The sequence below is a fragment of the Puma concolor genome, chromosome B1 (assembly GCF_028749965.1).
Source record: "Puma concolor isolate L17-30 chromosome B1, mPumCon1.1.hap2, whole genome shotgun sequence".
Classification (NCBI taxonomy): Eukaryota; Metazoa; Chordata; class Mammalia; order Carnivora; family Felidae; genus Puma; species Puma concolor.
The window spans coordinates 87,379,182-87,399,815 of NC_141670.1; the positions used below are offsets into that span (position 1 = coordinate 87,379,182).

General features: G+C 41.8%; 1 protein-coding gene across 1 annotated transcript in view; it reads left to right on the forward strand.

Annotated features, from left to right (window-relative positions):
* Window positions 1-20,634, forward strand: part of SETD7 (SET domain containing 7, histone lysine methyltransferase) — a 51,218-nt gene that overhangs the window by 10,187 nt on the left and 20,397 nt on the right. The window contains exons 4-5 of the mRNA XM_086704200.1: window positions 12,514-12,715; window positions 17,604-17,793. Coding sequence (XP_086560326.1) covers window positions 12,514-12,715; window positions 17,604-17,793 — 392 coding nt within the window. The remainder of the gene's footprint in view (window positions 1-12,513; window positions 12,716-17,603; window positions 17,794-20,634) is intronic.

Here is a 20,634-nt window from a genome sequence, read left to right on the forward strand (position 1 = left end):
TTCTAAGCTCTGGACATTGGTAATGAGCTGAAGCTTCCTAAAACATGGATTTCCTTTGGAAAAGGGAATGTCTAAGGTGACAGTTCAAGGGTGATCGAGAGACTGGCTTGTGATGCAGAATCCCTTTTCTATAGATGGAATGGTTTTTTTTTTTTTTTAATGCTTATTTATTTATTGGAGAGAAAGAGAGAGAGGAGAGCACACATAAGCGGGAGAGGGGCAGAGAGAGACACACAGAATGTGAAACAGGCTCCAGGCCCCGAGCTGTCAGCACAGAGACTGACTTGGGGCTCGAACCCACGAACCATGAGATCATGACCTGCGCCGAAGTCAGGTGCTTAACCAACTGAGCCACCCAGGCACCCCTGGAGTGGTTTGTTTAAAGTTTTTAACAGTCCCTCAGGCTCTCCCATTATCTGATACAAGGAAGTAAGGAAAGCAATAAAAACCCATCATAGACTTTTTGTTAAATTGTATTTTCATTATTAATTCCAACCTTCTCTTTCCCGTTGTTCCCAACCCCACACCACATCTCCTTTTAGCTGAGGTTTGCTTGCAAACTGTTCGTTTAAATAGCCAGATATTTCCTTTATTTTGCCCTGCTGTGGATGCCTGGCAGATACCTGGGTCCCATAGAGGACTCTTAAGATTTGATATCAATGCTTTCTTCTCTCGCGGTTCCTTTAACCTGTCCAGAGGGAAACTTTTCCTGCCTCATTTTCATAGCAGTTTATTTATACCTCTTTTCTGGAAAGTGTCACTTCTTACCTCCTGATGCTGCAGTTATTCTTTTATTTATTCATTCAACAAATTTATATCTCTGTAAATGTCTTATTTCCCCTATAAGACAGAGGTTTCCTTGAGGGTAGAATCTGTGTCTGTTTCATCTGCTAGTACATCATGGCACTTTCCCTTAATTTCATACTAACCAAAAAAAAAGTCTTGCTGAATGAGTATGGGAGCTGAAAGAAAAAGTAGGATTGTAGAATTCACCCAGAGCACCCACTCCACTCACCCACCCCCCACACACAGCCATGCTTTAAATCTGGTAGTTTGGTGATCATACCCTGTCATCCACTGACTCGGGGAAAATAGTCCAGCAGATTTGGTTTAATTTCATGTTGGTTACTTGCTTGCTTCCCAGACCTGACGCACAGTGTTGTAGGGCTAGACTGATCTTCCGCACCAGTGTGCTAAGAATGAGCTGTGTTGGCTCTAAGATACTGATCCTGTCTGCTCTGGGGGTAGCTGGGTGGGACCTGACACTTCCCAAGCACCTCCCTCCCTCTGTCAAGTTAGTAAGCTAATCCCTTCTGGCTGCGAGTAGTTTCATCCGTTTACCCCTGCGGTCAAGTGTACGTGTGTCACAACATGAAAAAGGTGAAGCACTATGCCAGGTGTTAACACTAGGCCAGTAACTATCTATGAAATAGAAATAAATTCATGGACTTTTTTTTTTTCTTTTTGAAGCACTAATTCATGAGTTTTTATACATACCACGCAAACACCTGTAGAGACTTAGGTCAAATACTAGAATCAAAGAATGATGGTATTAGCAAGGACCTTAAGAGGTTATCTTTGTTAGCCTTCTTCAGATAGATGGGGGCTAATATTTTGAAGGGAGAAGGTCAGTATCACTGCTTTTATGACATGTGATGTAGTGGTGTCTAAGTTCTTAAAAGGTCACTGTCACCTTCTTTCTTTTTTTTTTTTTTTTTTTAATTTATTTTTAGGACAGAGAGAGACAGAGCATGAACGGGGGAGGGGCAGAGAGAGAGGGAGACACAGAATCGGAAACAGGCTCCAGGCTCTGAGCCATCAGCCCAGAGCCCGACGCGGGGCTCGAACTCACGGACCGCGAGATCGTGACCTGGCTGAAGTCGGACGCTTAACCGACTGCGCCACCCAGGCGCCCCTGTCACCTTCTTTCTTAAGCCCAATACTGATCATATTATGAGACATCTGCTAAAAGGATTTGCCATAAACATTAGTGAGATAATCTTATGACTGAAAAAAAAAAAAAAAAGGCAGTGGAATCTCTAAGTCTTTTTAAGGTGGGTGTGAGATGTGGTCATGGAGAAGTCAGCAGTTTTTCCAGAGAATAGTACCCTAATTTACATTTGCCTATTTATTTTTCTCCCTACTGCTGCTCCCAATTTTCAGGGTCTGATGTATTGGGTAAAACAAAGTGGGGACCTTGTGCTTTCACTGCCAGTCAGGAGGCTTTAGTCTGAAAAACTTCCCCCCAAAAGGCTGAAATCAAGGTTTTGAAATCACAGCTGAGGAAACAAAAGGTAAAAACTTTTAGAGTTTTTACAAGCTGTTCACACCTGTAATGCTGGCTTCTGTTTCCACCAAAGGGTTTGTTTGCGATTGCCAGAACCTGTTTGGAAAATCGCAAAGTGGTAGCGACAGAAGATTTGGCCCAGTGATTCTAATCTTCTATGAAACCTGAAACTGGGTGTGGCATTTTTTTTTTTTAATTTTTTTTTTTCAACGTTTATTTATTTTTGGGACAGAGAGAGACAGAGCATGAACGGGGGAGGGGCAGAGAGAGAGGGAGACACAGAATCGGAAACAGGCTCCAGGCTCTGGGCCATCAGCCCAGAGCCCGACGCGGGGCTCGAACTCACGGACCGTGAGATCGTGACCTGAGCTGAAGTCGGACGCTCAACCGACTGTGCCACCCAGGCGCCCCCAGGTGTGGCATTTTTAAAACCCACTTTATGGAGGTGTAATTCACCTACGATAAGCTGTACATATTTAATATATACAACTTGATGAATTTGGAGTCAAGTATATATTTGTGAAGCCATGACCACAACCTCTGCCAAAAGCTGGGCATGTGATTTATGAGAGGGTTTCAAGCAAATATAAATTCATATCAGGGAAAGTCTAGAATCACTTTTCTACTTTACATACAATATGATAATCCTGAATAAGAATTTAAAACATTGAGATCACCAGGAAAATTGGCCCTGTTAAGTTTTCAACCAAGTTCCTAGATAGAAGCAGAATATTTTATTTTTTAAAATTTGCGGGTATAGTAAATACTTTTGGTAGAATAACAAACTTTAAGAAATACACCAGTGTAAGAAGTGAACACGCTTCCCCTTTTTCTCACCCCCACTCCCACGCCACAGAGATGCCCACTGTTGGTGGAGAATTGAAGCATCTTAAATATATGCAAGGTATGGGGCGCCTGGGTGGCTCAGTCGGTGGAGCATCCGACTTCACTCAGGTCACGATCTCACGGTCCGTGAGTTCGAGCCCCGCATCAGGCTCTGTGCTGACAGCTCAGAGCCTGGAGCCTGCTTCACATTCTGTGTCTCCCTCTCTCTCTGGCCCTCCCCCCGTTCATGCTCTGTCTCTCTCTGTCTCAAAAATAAATAAATGTTAAAAAAAAAATTAAAAAAAAATAAATATATGCAAGGTAAAATCAGGAAATAGCTATCTACTTCTAAATCAATTTAAATAGCTAAAATGTACATGGTTTGCCTTTTTACTATGATCTCAGCCTCAGACTGTTTGCTAGTTTTGAGATCTTAATCAACAGTTGGCCTTTTCTTTTAGATGGCAAAATGTAGAACAGAAAAACTTATTAAAACTGGCTTAAGTCAGAACCCAGACTCAGACCAGTCCTTCTTTACCAGATCATTTATCCCACAAATTAGGTCCATGAAAATGGACCTTAGTTTTTAAATTGTCTTTTCAAGCAGCTTTGTTTTCCATTTTCTCCTCCTCTGTAGAGAAATGAAGAAAGTGTCCTAAGACTAAGATTAGTTAATTGGTACTTAACATCGGCTCTGGTCCTGAGATGAAGGCATTTATGCGGTGAGGAGAAAGGAATCTTGAGGCTTTGTTGATGAGGCCCTGCAGTCTCTCTGGCCCAGTGGATTCGCTGGAGTACTGTGGTGGAGTATTATGAAAACGTTTACTGTGCAGAATACTTTGATGTACACATCTCTAATTTTTATACTAATCCCCAGGTCTGAATGTTCGTTTTTCTAAAAATTTTAAATGTTTTTTATTTTGTTTTTGAGAGAGACGCAGTGTGAGTGGAGGAGGGGAGCGGAGAGAGAGAGAGAGGGAGACACAGAATGTGAAGCAGGCTCCAGGCTCTGAGCTGTCAGCACAGAGCCTGACATGGGGCTCTAATCCATGAACCGCGAGATCATAACCTGAGCCAAAGTCGGCCCTCAACCGACTGAGCCACCCAGGCGCCCCGAATAGTGCATTTTAATGCATTTTTTTCCTTAATTGTTCTCATTTCAACCAAGATTTATGGATGTAAAGGCCATTTTGCAGAACTTTTTGAAATCTTAGAATGGTAACAAGAAAGAGGTATTTGGCTTTGGGCTGTGGAATATTAGGGAATTGTGCGGTTTTTAGCCTGATGATGAGTTAAAGTTGAGTGAATTCATTTAGTTACATTTTTTATATTATCGGTGCTCCCCCTTGATGTGCCAGTTAGATTTCAAAGTATTGTTTACTACTCCTGGTGTTGATTCCCTACACTAATGTGCCCAGCTAAGAGGGCTTTCTGTAGCTTGTCATTGGCCAAATAATCTAAGCAAAGGTGTCCATTTGGTGAGCCGCTGAGAAAGGCTGCCATTTTCCAAGTGTCAGGCCCATGCAGGATGTCTTGCGTTTGGTTTTTAGAAAGCACTTGGTCACATTTCAGGGAAACTGGAGCTGGAGTGGACTTCTGAAGTCATGTATTCCAGCCTCCCGCACAAGGCAAAAGTCCCTTCTATGTTCCTGATAGTCATCCAGCTTTTGCTGGAACCGGGCTCAACAAATAATTCATCCGCATTGTAATGAACTGTGCTGATGCAAGCAACAATTCCTGTGACATACAGGAAGCAAGGGAGTGGAAAAGACATGGAGAACTTTGATACCATTTGTTCCACTTTGGACACGTTCCCTTCATAACAACCTGTGAAGTAGGCTTTATAATCCTATTTTACATGTGAAGAAACTAAGACACAGAGAGGTTAAATAACTTGTCCAAGGCCACCTTAGTCAGTAGGAGCTGCAGCTGAGATTCAGGCCAAGGTGAGTTGACTCCAGAGCCTTCCGCTTCTCTCTACACCTACCAGTCTCTTCTAACGAGAAGCAAGGAAATAGCTCTGACCCTGACTGCCTTTCTTTCTTGCGTTAAGTTTACTTGAGGTCACTCATTAGCAGTAATTGTGACAAGTTCAGAGTCCTGGGGTGAATGTATTGACTTTCTCAGAGGAGCTTGAACAGCCTTGGTAGGAGCTTGGCAGATTGATGGAAAGTTTACTTGAAGAATCAACCCACGAGAGGTCTGATCTAGTGAACTTGTTTCCTCATTTATAAAGTGGGGATAATGATACCTACTTCTCCAAGTTGTAAAGATTGAATGAGAAAACCCGTAAAGACCTTGCAGAGTGGAGACTCCCTATGAGCTAATGCATGAGAAAACATGGATTTCTTTTTGTTTACTCTGTATCTGCATTTTTCCAGTTTTATGGAGATATTATGGACATATGATATATGTAAGTGTGAGTGTACAACATGATGATATGACACATTTGTATTGTAAAATGATTACCACATTCAGGTTAGTTAATACTTCCATCCACTCATATAATTACCTTTGTTTTTATTGTGATAATATTTATTTACTTACTTATTTTTAATGTTTATTTATTTTTGAGAGAGAGAGAGAGAGAGAGAGAGAGCTGAGGAGCGTCAGAGAGAGAGGGAGACACAGAATCGGAAGCAGGCTCCAGGCTCCAAGCTGTCGGCACAGAGCCCGACACAGGGCTCGAACTCAGGAACTGTGAGAAGTCAAAGTCAGATGCTCAACTGACAGAGCCAGCCAGGCACCCCGATTGTGATACGGTTTAAAATCTACTGTCTTAACTTTCAAGTATATAGTATGGTATTGTTCATTATCGTCATCATGCTGTACATTAGATCCTCAGAATTTATTCATCTTACAGCTTGAAGTTTGTCTCCTTTGACCAACAACAGCTCCTCATCTCCCCCTCCCTGAGCCCTGGGCAACTGCCCCTCTGTTGTCTGTCTTTATGAGTGAGGCCCTTTGAGATTCCACATGTAAGTGAGGACACACAACATTTGTCTTTGTCTGACTCATTTCGCTTAGCATAATGCCCTCAAGATCAAGGATGGATTATTATTTTTATTGTCTTTTATTATTGCTGTTACTATTATTTGCTGATAACAGTGGCTAGCAGAGTTTCCTTAGGATTTATTTTTAGGGAGCAAAACTAAATTTCGCTAATTGCTCTTCAGAAATGTTACTGTCAGGGGTGCCTGGGTGGCTCAGTCGGTTAAGCATCCTACTTCGGTTCAGGTCATGATCTCACGGTCTATGAGTTTGAGCCCCACCTCGGGCTCTGTGCTGACAGCTCAGGGCCTGGAGCCTGCTTCGGATTCTATGTCTCCCTCTCTCTCTGCCCCTCCTCCACTCATTCTCTCTCTCTCTCTCTCTCTCTCTCTCTCTTTCTCTTTCTCTAAACAAACAAAAATAAAGTTAAAAAATGTTACTGTCATCTTGAGCCTTTATAATAATCAGATACGACAGACTCACAGATCTATTAAAGGATAGAAAAAAACTTCAAAGACAAACAACACATTCTCTTACCTGGAAGCATGATAGTGTTCCATTCAGCTTGCATATCACACCTTAGAAGAAATTGAAGTTTCTCACAGATACAGCCCTAGTAGATGGCTTGGGTTTGTTGTTGATGTTCTTCTTATCTTTACTTAGTTTTCAACATTTTAAGAGATAATATGTAATATAATGCTGGATGTCAATTATATCAGACTTCTAAAAATATATAATATGTATTGTCATATAAAACGATTGCTGAAACAATGTTTTAATACTAAGAGTCACAATTTAATTTGGTTAGAAGTGAGGATTTAAAGTAGAATTATGATTCATTTAAAATTTCTCTCTTGGTTCTTTTTTTTTTAATTTTAATTTTTATTAAAAAATTTTTTTAATGTTTTTATTTATTTTTGAGACAGAGAGAGACAGCATGAGCAGGGGAGGGGCAGAGAGAGAGGGAGATGCAGAACCTGAAAGAGACTCCAGGCTCTGAGCTGTCAGCACAGAGCACGACACAGGGCTCAAACTCGTGGAGTGTGAGATCATGACCTGAGCTGAAGTCAGACGCTCAACCGACTGAGCCACCCAGGCTCCCCCCCGCCCTTTTTTTTTAAGTAGGCTTCATGCCCAGCACTGAGCCCAATGCCAGGCTAGAACTCAATGACCCTGAGTTCAAGACCCTGAAATCAAGAATCAAGTCCTAAAAGCACTTTTTGTATTCAGTGTTAAAGAAATTTTTAACATGATAATACAGTAATATTTGAATAAAATGCAGATGTGCAGGGCACCTGGGTGGCTCAGTCAGTTAAGTATCCAACTCTTCATTTCAGCTCAGGTCATGATCTCACTGTTCGTGAGAGGGAGACCCCTGTGGGGCTCTGCACTGACAGCACGGAGCTTGCTTGAGATTCTCTCTCTCTCTCTCTCTGCTTCTCCCCCAAAATAAATAAATAAATATTAAAAAATAAAATGCAGATGTGTCATTCTAGATAAATAATTATAAAAATTCCCCATTTCTTTTAAGTTAGTTTTTGTAATTTATTACCAGAAATTTAAGTATGAGAGCTTTGACAAAATAGGTAAAAATGGTCTGTGTGTATATGTAGGGAAAGAAATTTAATTAAAATTGATGTTTCAATTTTCTCCACATTTCTGGTTACTTGATTCAGTTGCTAGTGCCAGAAAAATCTAAATCAAAAGACCATTTTTGTAGTTTAACATACCAAAGAAACTGCCAACGTGTTGAAAGAGACTTTAAGAAAATACAAGTCAAGAACATTGTATTCAGTATGTTCCCATTTTTATTGAAACAGCCACAACAAAGGTGGGAAAGTACATGATATATACACAGGGGGAAAAAATCTTAAGTGGTACATGCCAAATTGAGAAAGAGTAGTGGGAATTTCTACTTTGTACATCTTTGTAGCGCTGGGGTTTTTTGGTTGTTGTTGTTGTTTGTTTTGCGATGAATACACGTTACTTTTTTCACTTAAAGGAGCATTTATTCCATCCTGCCATGCAATGGATCACTCATAAATTATTGCAGATAGAGGAATCTTTCTTGCTTGTTTTTTTAAAATTTTTTTTAATGTTTATTTATTTTGAAAGGGAGAGAGACAAAGAATGAGCCGGGGAGGGGCAGAGAGAGAGAGGGAGAATCAGAATCCAAAGCAGGCTCCAGGCTCTGAGCTGTCAGCACAGAGCCCCATGTGGGGCTCAAACTCACGAGCCGTGAGATCATTACCTGAGCCAAAGTCGGATGCTTAACCAGCTGAGCCACCCAGGCACCCCTTTTCTTGCTTGCTTTTAAAGTACATTTAAAGCAGTTTTATACATTTCTTTGACTATTCTAGTATCTCGTAACTATTTCCCCGATGCTGTTTTAAGCCTGGTTTCTCAGTAGAAAGCTCACCGTCAAACCCATGAGTGTGCATGTTTAATAATAATTGTTATTATTTATTTGAGCAGTCCCTATGTCCCAGACGATCTTCTAAACTCTTGATAGATATTAACCCATTTAATTCTTATAGTAGCTGCAGTTGACAATTGAAGAAATGAAGCACAGAGTTTCAGAAACTTTCCTAACTTGCAGACTGTATGCCTGTATACTGCATATAGAGAATACTCCCTGCACTTGAGTAACATTGTTACTATTGTTATGCTCCCTCTCCATCTTCTTAAAGCAAAATGAGCCCAGTTTCCATTTCCATTCTTTCATTTAGAAAATAACCACTTGAAGACAGGCTGTGTCCATATGTTAGAGCGGGGATGCTTGGATGGATAATGCCTAATTTGTTCCTATAAAAGGTTTTACAATCTAGAGAAATATGACACGTAAGTTGGCCATCATTAAAGACCTGGACAGTCCTGTGATGGTTCATGATGAGGCTCCAGTGAGAAAGATGGACCATGGCTGCAGAGGTCAAGGTAGACTAGGGGAAGCAGGGTTCCATGCAGAGAGTGGGTAGGATCTGGGTAAACGAGGATTAGCAGACTTCCTCCAAAATGCAACTCTCAATCCAATTTCCGCAAGAAGGATTAGAAAGCTACTTCTCAAGTATTCTCAGAGAGCAACAATTTAGCTGCCACAAAACAGTGCCATTTTTTCAGTTTATTTCTTTTTTGAATAGAAAAATGCCAGAGGCTTGAGAAGACTCATTTTTATCCCAAGGTTATTTCTGTTTTGAATGAAAAACCAGAAAATGTGGCCCACAACTTTTTTCCTGGATGTGTCCTCCGGGATTTATAACGTTAGGTTATAGGGGTGCCTGGGTGGCTTAGTCGGTTAAGCGTCCAACTTTGGCTCAGGTCATGATCTCTGGGTTCATGAGTTCGAGCCCTGTGTCAGGCTCTGTGTTGACAGCTCAGAGCCTGGAGCCTGTTTCAGGTTCTGTCTCTCTCTCTCTTTCTCTCTCTCTTTCTCTCTGCCCCTCCCCCACTCGCTCTCTGTCTCTCTGTCATTCTCTCAAAAGTAAATAAACATTAAAAAAATTAAAACAAAAAAGTGTTTGGTTACATATATTTTACAGGAAGAAGCAAGCATCTCATGGTATGGAAGCTAAGATATAAAGAGGTGTGCTTGGGCTCAGCGAATAAACCAGTGTGAGCGACGACTATAGAACAGGAGTCAGCAAACATTTTCTGTATAGGGTGAGATGGTAAATATTTTAGGCTTTGGGGACCGTATCCAGTCTCTGGTGCAACTCTGCAACTCTGCTGTTATAATATGAAAACAACCACAGAGGACACGGAAAGGAATGTACGAGGCTGTGTTGCAATAAAACTGCATTTACACAAACAGGCAGCAGACCGTGGCTTGCCAGCATCCCCTGGAAGAAAAAGTTAGAATGGCAGAACCTTTCACACCAGACTAAGAAGCTTTTATTTTCTTTCCTCGGTGACAGAGGATTTCAAAGCGTTGTCATTTTTATGGCCCTAGAGAACCCAGTTCATGTGATAACATGCCCCTTTTGTCATCAGATTTCATCCAAGCTATCATACAAATTTGCTAAGGGGGCTAAGCTGTTTCTTTCAAGCAGGTGCTGAAAAATAACGCAGTAAGTTTGCTCTCCGGTGCCTTAAGAATTTGCATTTGTGGGGGCGCCTGGGTGGCTTAGTTGGTTAAGCATCCGACTTGGACTCAGGTCATGATCTCAAGGTCCGTGGGTTCAAGCCCTGCATCAGGCGCTGTGCTGACAGTTCGGAACCTAGAGACTGCTTCAAATTCCGTGTCTCTTCTCTCTCTGCCCCTCCCCAACTTGCACTCTGTCTCTCTCTGTCTCTCAAATATAAATAAACATAAAAAACTTTTTTAAAAAAGAATTTGCATTTGTGCAGCTTTGTCAGTCGGGCTAAGAGGGAAATAGCTGTTTGTTTTGGTGCTATGATACTAACGAGGACAGGCTCCACAGTAAGAGGATAGGACAAACTCCTGGGGATGGTTATGGGGAAGTATGTGCAAGTCCATTTTATTGTTTCAGGGATTTGCAAGACCCATGCCATGTAGATTTGATCTTCAACCTGAGAAATACTGGCAGACTCGTCTGTCGGGATAATTCTGCTCAAACATACACAGGAACGTTTTGAATGCTCCCTGAGAATCTAGTCAATAGGGTTCCCAGGTTTAGCAAATAACAATCCACAGCACCCAGTTAAAACAGCATTTCAGATAAGCAACGAGAAATATTTTAGGATAACTGTGTTCCCTTCAATATTAGGGACATATTTAAACTACAAAAACTATCTGTTGTCTTTCTGAAATTCAAACCTAACTGAGCATCCTGTATTTTATCCACCCATCCTAACTGTGAAGATAGATGACGAAGTTGTTTTTCGCACCATCTACTGCATCATTGCGTCCGTTGATTTAGCTATCTTTTGACAGGGTTGTTGTTATTTTTGTTTGTATTTATTTACCTATTTTTTGGCTGTTGGGGGAGTCTAATGACGGTCGAATCTCATTAGTTCCAACCTCACTGATACAGAATGGTGATTACTTATGCAAGGGCTATGCTAAAGTGCACTTCATTCTCTTCATGAATTTACTCTGCCTGTTTATCACTGGTAGTACAAACAAAACTGAAAGAGAACTATTTATCTCCTTGGGAGACTACTGATAATAATTACAGTGTGATCAGGGGCTACTGTGTTGTTTAGACTGTGCTTTTCATTTAATAATTACAGCTCACTCTGTCATTCAGTAAGCAAGACAAGACCTTACCAGGCACAGTCAGGTGCGACCACCTTAGTCCTCACGGCCCCCTTTGCGTCCCATCTGTCCCCACTACACAGTGTGTGCCTGCCAGCCTCTCCTGTTTGTTTATTTTGTTCATCATGCTCTCTAGAACCTCCCACAATGCTCGCTACTTAGAAGGCACCTATAAATGGTTGTTGGTTGAATTGATGAATGAACACTATCTGCAGGTACTAAAACAAACTGTCTTTGTTGCTAATAAACATCTTACATTTTAAATTTTAAAACTTATTTGAGCTGGTCTTTCCCTTATTCCAAATTGCTGTACATAAAGGGAGTTTTTGGTGAAGTTAGTTTCCTTGCATAATGACCTTTGAGAGGCTGAAAACATACTGAAATTCCAAAAGTGTTTTATGAGGAGCGATGGAGAAGTTATTGTAGTATCACCATGAGCACCCCCGTGAGCTTGCTTCTGTTCTAGAAGTATGGGTCTCGACACTGTCGGGCTACTAATGATATTAGCAAGGCTCAGCCTGCAGTCTTCCTCACTTGCCCCCATTTGCCCTGATCATGCGCACACACACATGCACACGCACACATGCACACGCACGCATTTACTTAAGTAAATTCCCATATATCACCCAAAGAAATGGAAGGGGTTCTTTGATTGGCTACCAATTATGATTGTCACCCATAAGTAATACATTTAATGACTTAAACAAACACGTAGACATTTACATTCTAAACCACTTTCGTATTATTAGATACTTATATGTACAAGCAATCTAAAAGAGCTTGAGAACTACCAGTGAGGTCTGGACCCCTCTTGAGGGAGTTAAACATCAATGGTTTATGTGTGATATGCCACCATTTCTATTGCCCGGTATGGGTCGGCATCTTAGCCTTAAAACGTATTCAGATGAGGCTTGTTCTCAGCTTCCACCTGTACCCTTGTTCTTCTTTATTTCTGCCAGCAGAGAAAAAGGATTAATAGGAACCAGGAAGTTAAGAAGTAGATCTCTCTCTGTCTCTAATGCTACCTGTATCTCGGGAGTGTTTTTCCCAGCGATCTAGGGAATTCAGGAGATGGGCTGAATACAGGTCAGCATCAAACCAGAGCTGGGCATGCAGTGCCTTTCATGTGGTCCTTTCTTTTCAGAGAGCACAGTCATGATCTGACCATTCCCTTTTGTTCTCCCTTCTCTCACAGCACCCTGGAGGGATATTATGTGGACGATGCCCTACAGGGCCAGGGCGTGTACACTTACGAGGACGGAGGCGTTCTCCAGGGCACGTATGTAGACGGAGAGTTGAATGGTCCCGCCCAGGAGTACGACACGGATGGGAGACTGATCTTCAAGGGGCAATACAAAGATAACATTCGGCATGGAGTCTGCTGGATATACTACCCAGTAAGCCTGGTGACTGTTCATTTTGCTGGAATGTAACATGTTTCAAGCCGATGCTTTGACTCCTCACAATGAGGAGTAACATGTACTCTCTATGTTAGAAAATACCAATCTGTGAAATTTGAGACTCACAGGAGCTGAAGCCACCAGCTTACAAGGTGTGCCCCTCACTGTTACTCACTGTCCACTTAGATTGTTGATCTTAGCAACTACTATTCATTCCTCTTCAGTGGTGTTTTGGAAAGGAAAGAATAGTCGTGATTCAAACAAATCAATCGGGACAAAGTGGCTTTATTGTACCACTAATAAAGACCAAAAAAATGCATGCTTTTTAAGAATAGTCTTCTGATATATGGAAAGAGATGGAATATTTCATTGTTGCACTTCATTCTGGTTCTCATACAGGAGACTGATCCAGCAATCTCCATCTTTTGGGACTTACCGCACTGTTATTACTTGATTGTACAACCCTACTCCCTACTTTATAAGTGATTTATGGCTTATGTTGTTTAAATTAAGGTGATTAAAGTTAACTTGCCTTTGAGTATGTGGTAATATTTCCCAATATTTCTAGGGTTTACTGGAGCAAAAAGATGTGGCAAAACTCATTGGGTTGGGAATTAATGCTCTAATTGTTGTTTGCATTTCAAATATCCCATCTGTTATTAGTTAATTTCCAGAAAATGTGTCAGAAAATAGACCTTAGAAAATATTTTATCTAAAATTTTATTTTGTCCAGGGCACCTGACTGGTTCAGTGAGTAGAGCATGTGACTCTTGATCTTGGGGTCATGAGTTCAAGCCCCATGTTGGGCAAAGAGCTTACTTAACATAATAATAATAATAATAATAATAATAATAATAATAATACTTAATTTTGTCCAGAGCTTAAGTCAAAATACAATTTTTCTTACTCTGAGACCTATCTTCTTATGATTAAAAAAAAAAAAAGATCTATTACAGGTATAACAAGAAAAATAGCCCCCAGCTAAATCTACTTACACATTATTGTTCTTTAAAAATAAGTTATACTCGGGGTGCCTGGCTGGCTCAGTTGGTGGAGTGTATGACTTTTGATCTCAGGGTTGTAAATTCGAGCCCCACATTAGGTATAGAGATTACTTAAAAATAAAATCTTGGGGCGCCTGGGTGGCTCGGTCGGTTAAGTGGCCGACTTCGGCTCAGGTCATGATCTCACAGTTTGAGGGTTCAAACCCTGTGCCGGGCTCTGTGCTGACAGCTCAGAGCCTGGAGCCTGCTTCGGATTCTAGGTCTCCCTCTCTCTCTATGCCCCTCCCCACTCATGCTCTGTCTCTGTGTGTGTGTGTGTCTCTCTCTCTCTCTCTCAAAAACTTAAATAAAAATTTAAAAACAATTTTTTTTAAATAAAATTTTAAAGGGGCGACTGGGAGGCTCAGTTGATTGAGCGTCTGACTCTTGATGTCAGTTCAGGTCATGATCTTGCGGTTTGTGGCATTTAGTCCCGTCAGGCTCTGTGCTGACAGCACGGAGCCTGCTTGGGATTCTCTCTCTCCCCCTCTCTCTGCCCCTCCCTCGCTGTCTCTCTCTCAAAATCAACAGATAAACTTTAAAAATAAATAAATAAGTAAAATATTTTTTTAAAAGTTCTACTCTAGGAGCAGGGCAGAAGGAAAGAATACCGCAAAAGATCTTTTAAATGATTGCCCAAACATTTAACATATCTTCTTAGTAGGCTCTGCAATAGATCAAAAGTCCTTTCAGTCACTGCCTACAGGGCAAGCAGGAAGAGGGAAGTGGTGCAGGTTCTTAACCAGCTTAGGAAGACAGAGAGTTTTGTTGTTTCAGGAGTAGGCCGATTGAGCATCTTGCCGCCTGGCGCTGGGGATCTGCCGACGCGACAGTAAATCATGGAGTCAGGGAAAGTGGAACTCTGTGCGTGCAGTTGGGTATAGGGAAGAGGCAAGATAGGGATTACCAGATCCTCCTACTACTTGTCATCTTACTTGTGACTAGGATCAATTAAAGTCTCTAGAGGAGATCACCTTTTGTATGAATCAGCCTGCTGTATTAATTATTATCTTATTAAATACCCAGAGAACACTCTGCCTTAGGAAAGAAGCACTGGGGAGTTATAAGCTTTCAAAATTAACCTGGGATAACACTTGCTTTATATACAGTATCTGTTGGCAGTGGAGAGGGCTAATGACATCCCTCTTCTCTCTGAATTCAGAACCCATTAAGAAATAGACCTAGGTGTCAGAGATCAAAAGGTCGATTTTATTATGACCGTGTTGGGTCGGAGACGTGCTATCGGCCCAAAGTCAGAATGCACTTCAATTCCTTCCCCCTCTGAACGGAACAGTTGGACCAGCTGCAGATAGAGCTCTGGGAAGTCGCGGGTCTCCCCAGGGAAGGAGGGCCTGCCCGGGGGAGCTTCCCCAAGGAAAGGGCAGGAATGGAGAGGGGTGCAGGTACAGCCTGAGGGCACGGACAGCTTCCAGGACAGGACCTCTGGGGGCAGCAGGCTTTGCCCTGTCACCTCCACCTAATAGATGGGTGGCGGTGGCCATCAGACCCCGCCTTCTCACTGCTCAAATGAGTGATTCCTTCTCCCTGAAGGGGAGCCTCCTAGCAAAGGAGAGAAGGCAACAGCTTCCTCCCCAGCACTCCCTGACACAGCAGACAGGCACCTGTTTTGTGATACGGGGTCAAAGCAGAAACAAGGGGAGGAAAAAAGAATGGCTCCCCTTAGAGTATTTATAAGCTTACTCTCAGGACAGCTTATTTCTTTCAGAATTTTACCTTGGAACAGTGACGTCATTTTCAGTTAAAAGTGTTTACGTCCTGTTGGAAATAAAAGAACCTCTGCTGTATCATACTAGACAGAGAAATTCACCACCACCACCCCCAAACCAGAAGTTTAGAGTATTAAGGGAGAAAAATCTGAGACCCTAGAAAGACAGAATTCTGTACAAATAACTGGTAACGTTGGCTTACATTAGTTACAGCATATGAGAAGCAGAAATGCCCTAACACCGTTCTGCTCAGTAATCACCCCTGAAAGCCTGAAGGCACATCTTGCAGGAAGTATCATCCCCGTTTATGCTGGGTTATTAAGAATTAACTCTGGGAGGAGAAAGAGCAATAATATAGCTCTAATGCGCTTTCTGTCCGTGAAAAATGCTGCCAAGTATTTTTCTTTTTATGAAAGTGCTGTGATTCGTTTTTAAATTTATAAAGTCTTTTCTCCAAAGAGCAATCAGACTATGGAGAACTATAGAAATAACGTACCTGATGTTATTTATTCCTGCTGTCTCTCTGTAAGCAGCCGTTGGGATCACTCAGAAGTCATCCTGTACTACTGTCTTTGAGTAGCTGTTTCTAGAACCTTTGAGTTGGAGAAGTAACCAAGCATTTAGAATATGTCATGGCACTACTCTTGTTACATCAAACCCAAAGAGGTCCCAGATTTTCAAAGTTATACCATAAAGACCTTCCGCATGAGCAGTAAAGAAGGAAACATTTCTTGTAGTCTAGATTCAGTTATTTTTTGATTAGTTATTAGATTATTTTTTGGTATCCCAGTTCAATTCAAAAAGTATTTGTGGATCACCTACTATGTCCCTAGCGTTTACCAGGCTACAGAATTGTATGATAGCCTCTGCTCTGAAGTATTTAATGACCTTTAGGAATGAAAGCAAGTGACAGTTAAACAGGAAGCACAGCTGGCTTCTCTCCTGGAAGGAGGCAGAAGGGAACAGTAAATAAAGAAAAGTGGGAAGAAAGTGGTGATGGGGGAGGGAATAGAATTCAGTTGATTTTTTTTTCACTTTTCCTTCTAATGCCATAAAAAGTGGTGGTGTAGGATTCTTAGAAAGGCAGTGTCCAGGGGCGCCTGGGTGGCGCAGTCGGTTAAGCGTCCGACTTCAGCCAGGTCACGATCTCGCGGTCCGTGAGTTCGAGCCCCGTGTCGGGCTCTGGGCTGATGGCTCAGAGCCTGGAGCCTGTTTCCGATTCTGTGTCTCCCTCTCTCTCTGCCCCTCGCCCGTTCATGCTCTGTCTCTCTCTGTCCCAAAACTAAATAAACGTTGAAAAAAAAGATTTAAAAAAAAAAAGAAAGGCAGTGTCCAGAAGTCCTTTTTTTATCTGTTAGAAAATGCAGGGGCACCTGGGTGGCTCAGTGGGTCGGTTAAGCATCTGACTTCAGGTCATGATCTCACAGTTCATGGGTTCTAGCCCCACGTCAGGCTCCCTGCTGTCAGTCAGCACCGAGCCTGGAGCCTGCTTTTCAGATCCTCTGTCCCCATGGCTCTCTGCCCCTCCCCCACTCACACTCTCTCTCTTTCCCTCTCAAAAGAAAACATTTAAAAAAGGAAACTGCAGACAACTCTCTTTACTCATGTACACTAAATTAATTCTTAAATACATCTGAACTAAAGATTTTTTTAATGGACCAGAAATCCAAAATACCACATAGAGAAGTGAAATGGTATGAACAGTGAGTAAAACCATCTTGCCACAGTTCCTCATCACATTTGGTATGGGCCCAAAGTAACACTTATTGTTACATTTCCTTTAAATGTTTGTAACTAATATTACAAATACAACGTATGTTCTTCTTCAAAAACAAGCCAAGAGAGAGTGTCAGTAACTTGTCACCATTGCAAAGTGCAGCTTGGTGTCTGACTCCCTAAATCAGGCTTTCTGTGCTTCTCTGCATGTAACCTCTAGCCATTTATTTGTATGGGGTTGGATGGGAAAGTAAGTATGCGTCAGGTTTTTCTCTGAGTTCTTAAGCTGTTACGTTAGTGCTATCCACGAAGGGAGTGCACAAGAAAAATTTCTTGAAGTCGTGCCGTGTGGATAAATACTATATATAATATTTTCTGGCTTTTGGCTTCTCCCATCAGGATGGAGGCAGCCTTGTGGGAGAAGTAAATGAAGACGGGGAGATGACAGGCGAGAAGATAGCGTACGTGTACCCTGACGAGAGGACCGCACTTTATGGAAAATTCATCGATGGAGAGATGATAGAGGGAAAGCTGGCTACCCTTATGTCCACTGAAGAAGGAAGGCCTCACTTTGAACTGATGCCTGGAAGTAAGTTGGATCTGCTTCAGAAGCGTGCTCTAATTCCAAAGCAGGTTGTTAGGGCATAATTGAGAGAAATTAATTTCCTTGTCTAGTCCACTTTAATCATGCATTAGTCAGCTTTGCTGCATAACAAACACCTTAACATCTCAAATACAGGTGATAAGCTGTACTCCAGCTGGTCTGGGGTGGGCTGGGCTGGGCATGGCTGGACTTGAGGCTTCTTATTGTATTGTGTCTTACCGGTCTTAATTCTGGGGCCATCTGAAGGGATGTTGGTGGCCTGGGTCAAGATTTTCCCAAGTGGGCCACAAGAAGTCAGAGCATGAGCAGACACCTATGCTGCCTCTGAAAGCTTGGCTTGGAATTGACATAAGTTCACCCACTTTTCATTGGTCAAAGCAAATCACATAGTCAAGCCAAACATCAATGAGACGGGGAAATATGCATTTCAGTAGCAGATGCTAAAAGTCACATGACAAGAATATAGCTATATAATAATACAGGGAAGAATTGAAGAAATGACGGCAGTAATTCCATGAATTTCAAAAGATTAGTGTATCTCAGAAAAAGCTGAAATACAGTTCAATGATATTAAAGAATCAAATTAGGTAGATCTCCAGGTTGTACAGATTGTAAAGCTGATTCAGCCCGAGCTCTGATTGGAAAGGATAAATGCATAGTGGCATCTTCACAGGACACATACTGGACACAGGAGTGAGCCCAGTGGAATCATATTAGGAAAAAATCCTATTTCCTTTTAGTTTTTTTTTATTTTTATTTTCATTTTATTTATTTATTTTTTGTTTGTTTATTTTTTTTTTTTTTTGAGAGAGAGAGCTTGAGCAGGGGAGGGGCAGAGAGAGAGAGAGACAGAGAGAGAAACAGAGAATCCTAAGCAGGCTCCACATCCATTGCAGAGCCGTAGGCAGGGTTCCATCTCGCAACTGTGAGATCATGACCTGAGCCAGAATCAAGAGTCGGGCGCTTAACTGACTGAGCCACCCATGCGCCCTCCCCCCATTTCCATATAGAAGTACAATACGGCATACTAAATGTTTTTTTCTGCATATAAAATTATTTATTGTAGAAAGTCTGGGGGAAAAAAACAAAGAAAAAAAGAAGCTGTTTATATTGGTCTGATTCCTTGAAAACAACATATGCGTGTATTTCCAATCTAAGTTAGGTTCTAAGAAGAAAAAAGTAAAAAAGATAATAAATCTAGGCACTCACATTCCTAAATAATATTTAGCTATTTGTGATCTGAAGGAGAATCTCCAGAGGAGAATGTCCAAAAATGGGAAATCTAGCATTTATAACTTGAGTTGTTTTAAATGTCTCAGTTTTTATTTTTTTTAAGTTAAAAATTGAGGCAGCTTAAATGTGATGTGGGATTCTGGGTTGGATCCTGGAAGAGAAAGAGGGCATTAGTGGAAAAACTGGTGAAATCTGAATAATGTCTGAAGTTTAGTTAATAGTAATGTAGCTATGTTGGTTTCTTCATTTTGACAATCATACCATGCGACATAAGAAGTTAACATTATGAGATGGGCGCCTGGGTGGCTCAGTGGATTCAGTGACTGACTCTTGATTTTGGCTCAGGTCATGATCTCACGGTTCGTGAGTTCGAGCCCAAGTCAGGCTCTGCTCTGATGGAGTGGAGCCTGCTTGGAATTCTGTTTTTCTCCCCTCTCTTTGCCTCTCTCTCTCTCTCTCTCTCTCTCTCTCTCTCTCTCAAAATAAATACATAAACATTAAAAAAGAAGTAGAAGAAGTTAACATTGGGAGAAACCATGAGGGATATTGGGGAATCTCTGTACTATTTTTGCAACTTTTCTATAAATTTTCAATCATCCCCAAATGAAGTTGTTTTCATTTTAAGTGAAACAGTAATCTTTGCACTTCAAATTCTCATATCTGTGCTCTTCACATGTGTTCTGAAAGGAGACAGTGCCACAGTCTTTAGAAATGAAGGGACCTGGGCCAGGGGAGGATCCCCAAATGGTGATGCCAATTTTAAAACTTCACAAGTGGCAGCGTGTTTTAGTGGCAAGAGCCTTGAACTTTGGAGTCACCTCATTTAAGTTTCAGCTTCAGCATTTGCCACAGTGTGGTCTCGGGCAAGTTCTTTATCCCTTCGGAAACTGTTTCTTCATTATAAAAGACAGGTGCTGGCAGCGACTGTAAAAACACCATAATGAAAGTTATTGTTATTATTACCTTCTTCTTAGTATAAGTAAGAAACAGATTTTGGGAAGTGAGGGTAATAGTTCTCAAAGGGTATTTTTTTTTTTTTTTAGAACTCCTGGTTGTAAATGATGAACACCCTTTTCATTATAAGGCCACAGTAAAGGTCGGGAGGAGGGGCATAACTGGTGAGATTCTGGCAGGCCTGTTAATTTAAGGATACATTGAGCAATTTGGGTTTCACAAAGGTCAAGAAGCATGGCTGCTTTGGGTGACTGACAGGACACAGGTCTTCAGTGTTCTTCACCTCTCCCCACCACACTCCCCCAGCCCCTCTCGTTACTGTCAGTGAGCTGCGGACTAACCTACAGATGAGGTCTGACAGGGCCATGCTGCCATCTGGTCCACCATGGGGAGGAGAAAAACGTAATGCAAACACCTCACACAAAGTACTCCCAACCTGCCCCTCGCCGACCTCTCCCACCACACCCTTTCTCTTTATGCTTTTGTAACCACAAACTGCTTCTATCTTTATTTACTTAGAGCACATGTCAGAGAGGGGCAGAGGGAGAGAGAGAGAATCTTAAGCTAGCCCGGTGCCCAGAGTGGGGCTCAATTCCACGACCCTGGGATCATGACCTGAGCTGAAATCAATAGTCAGCC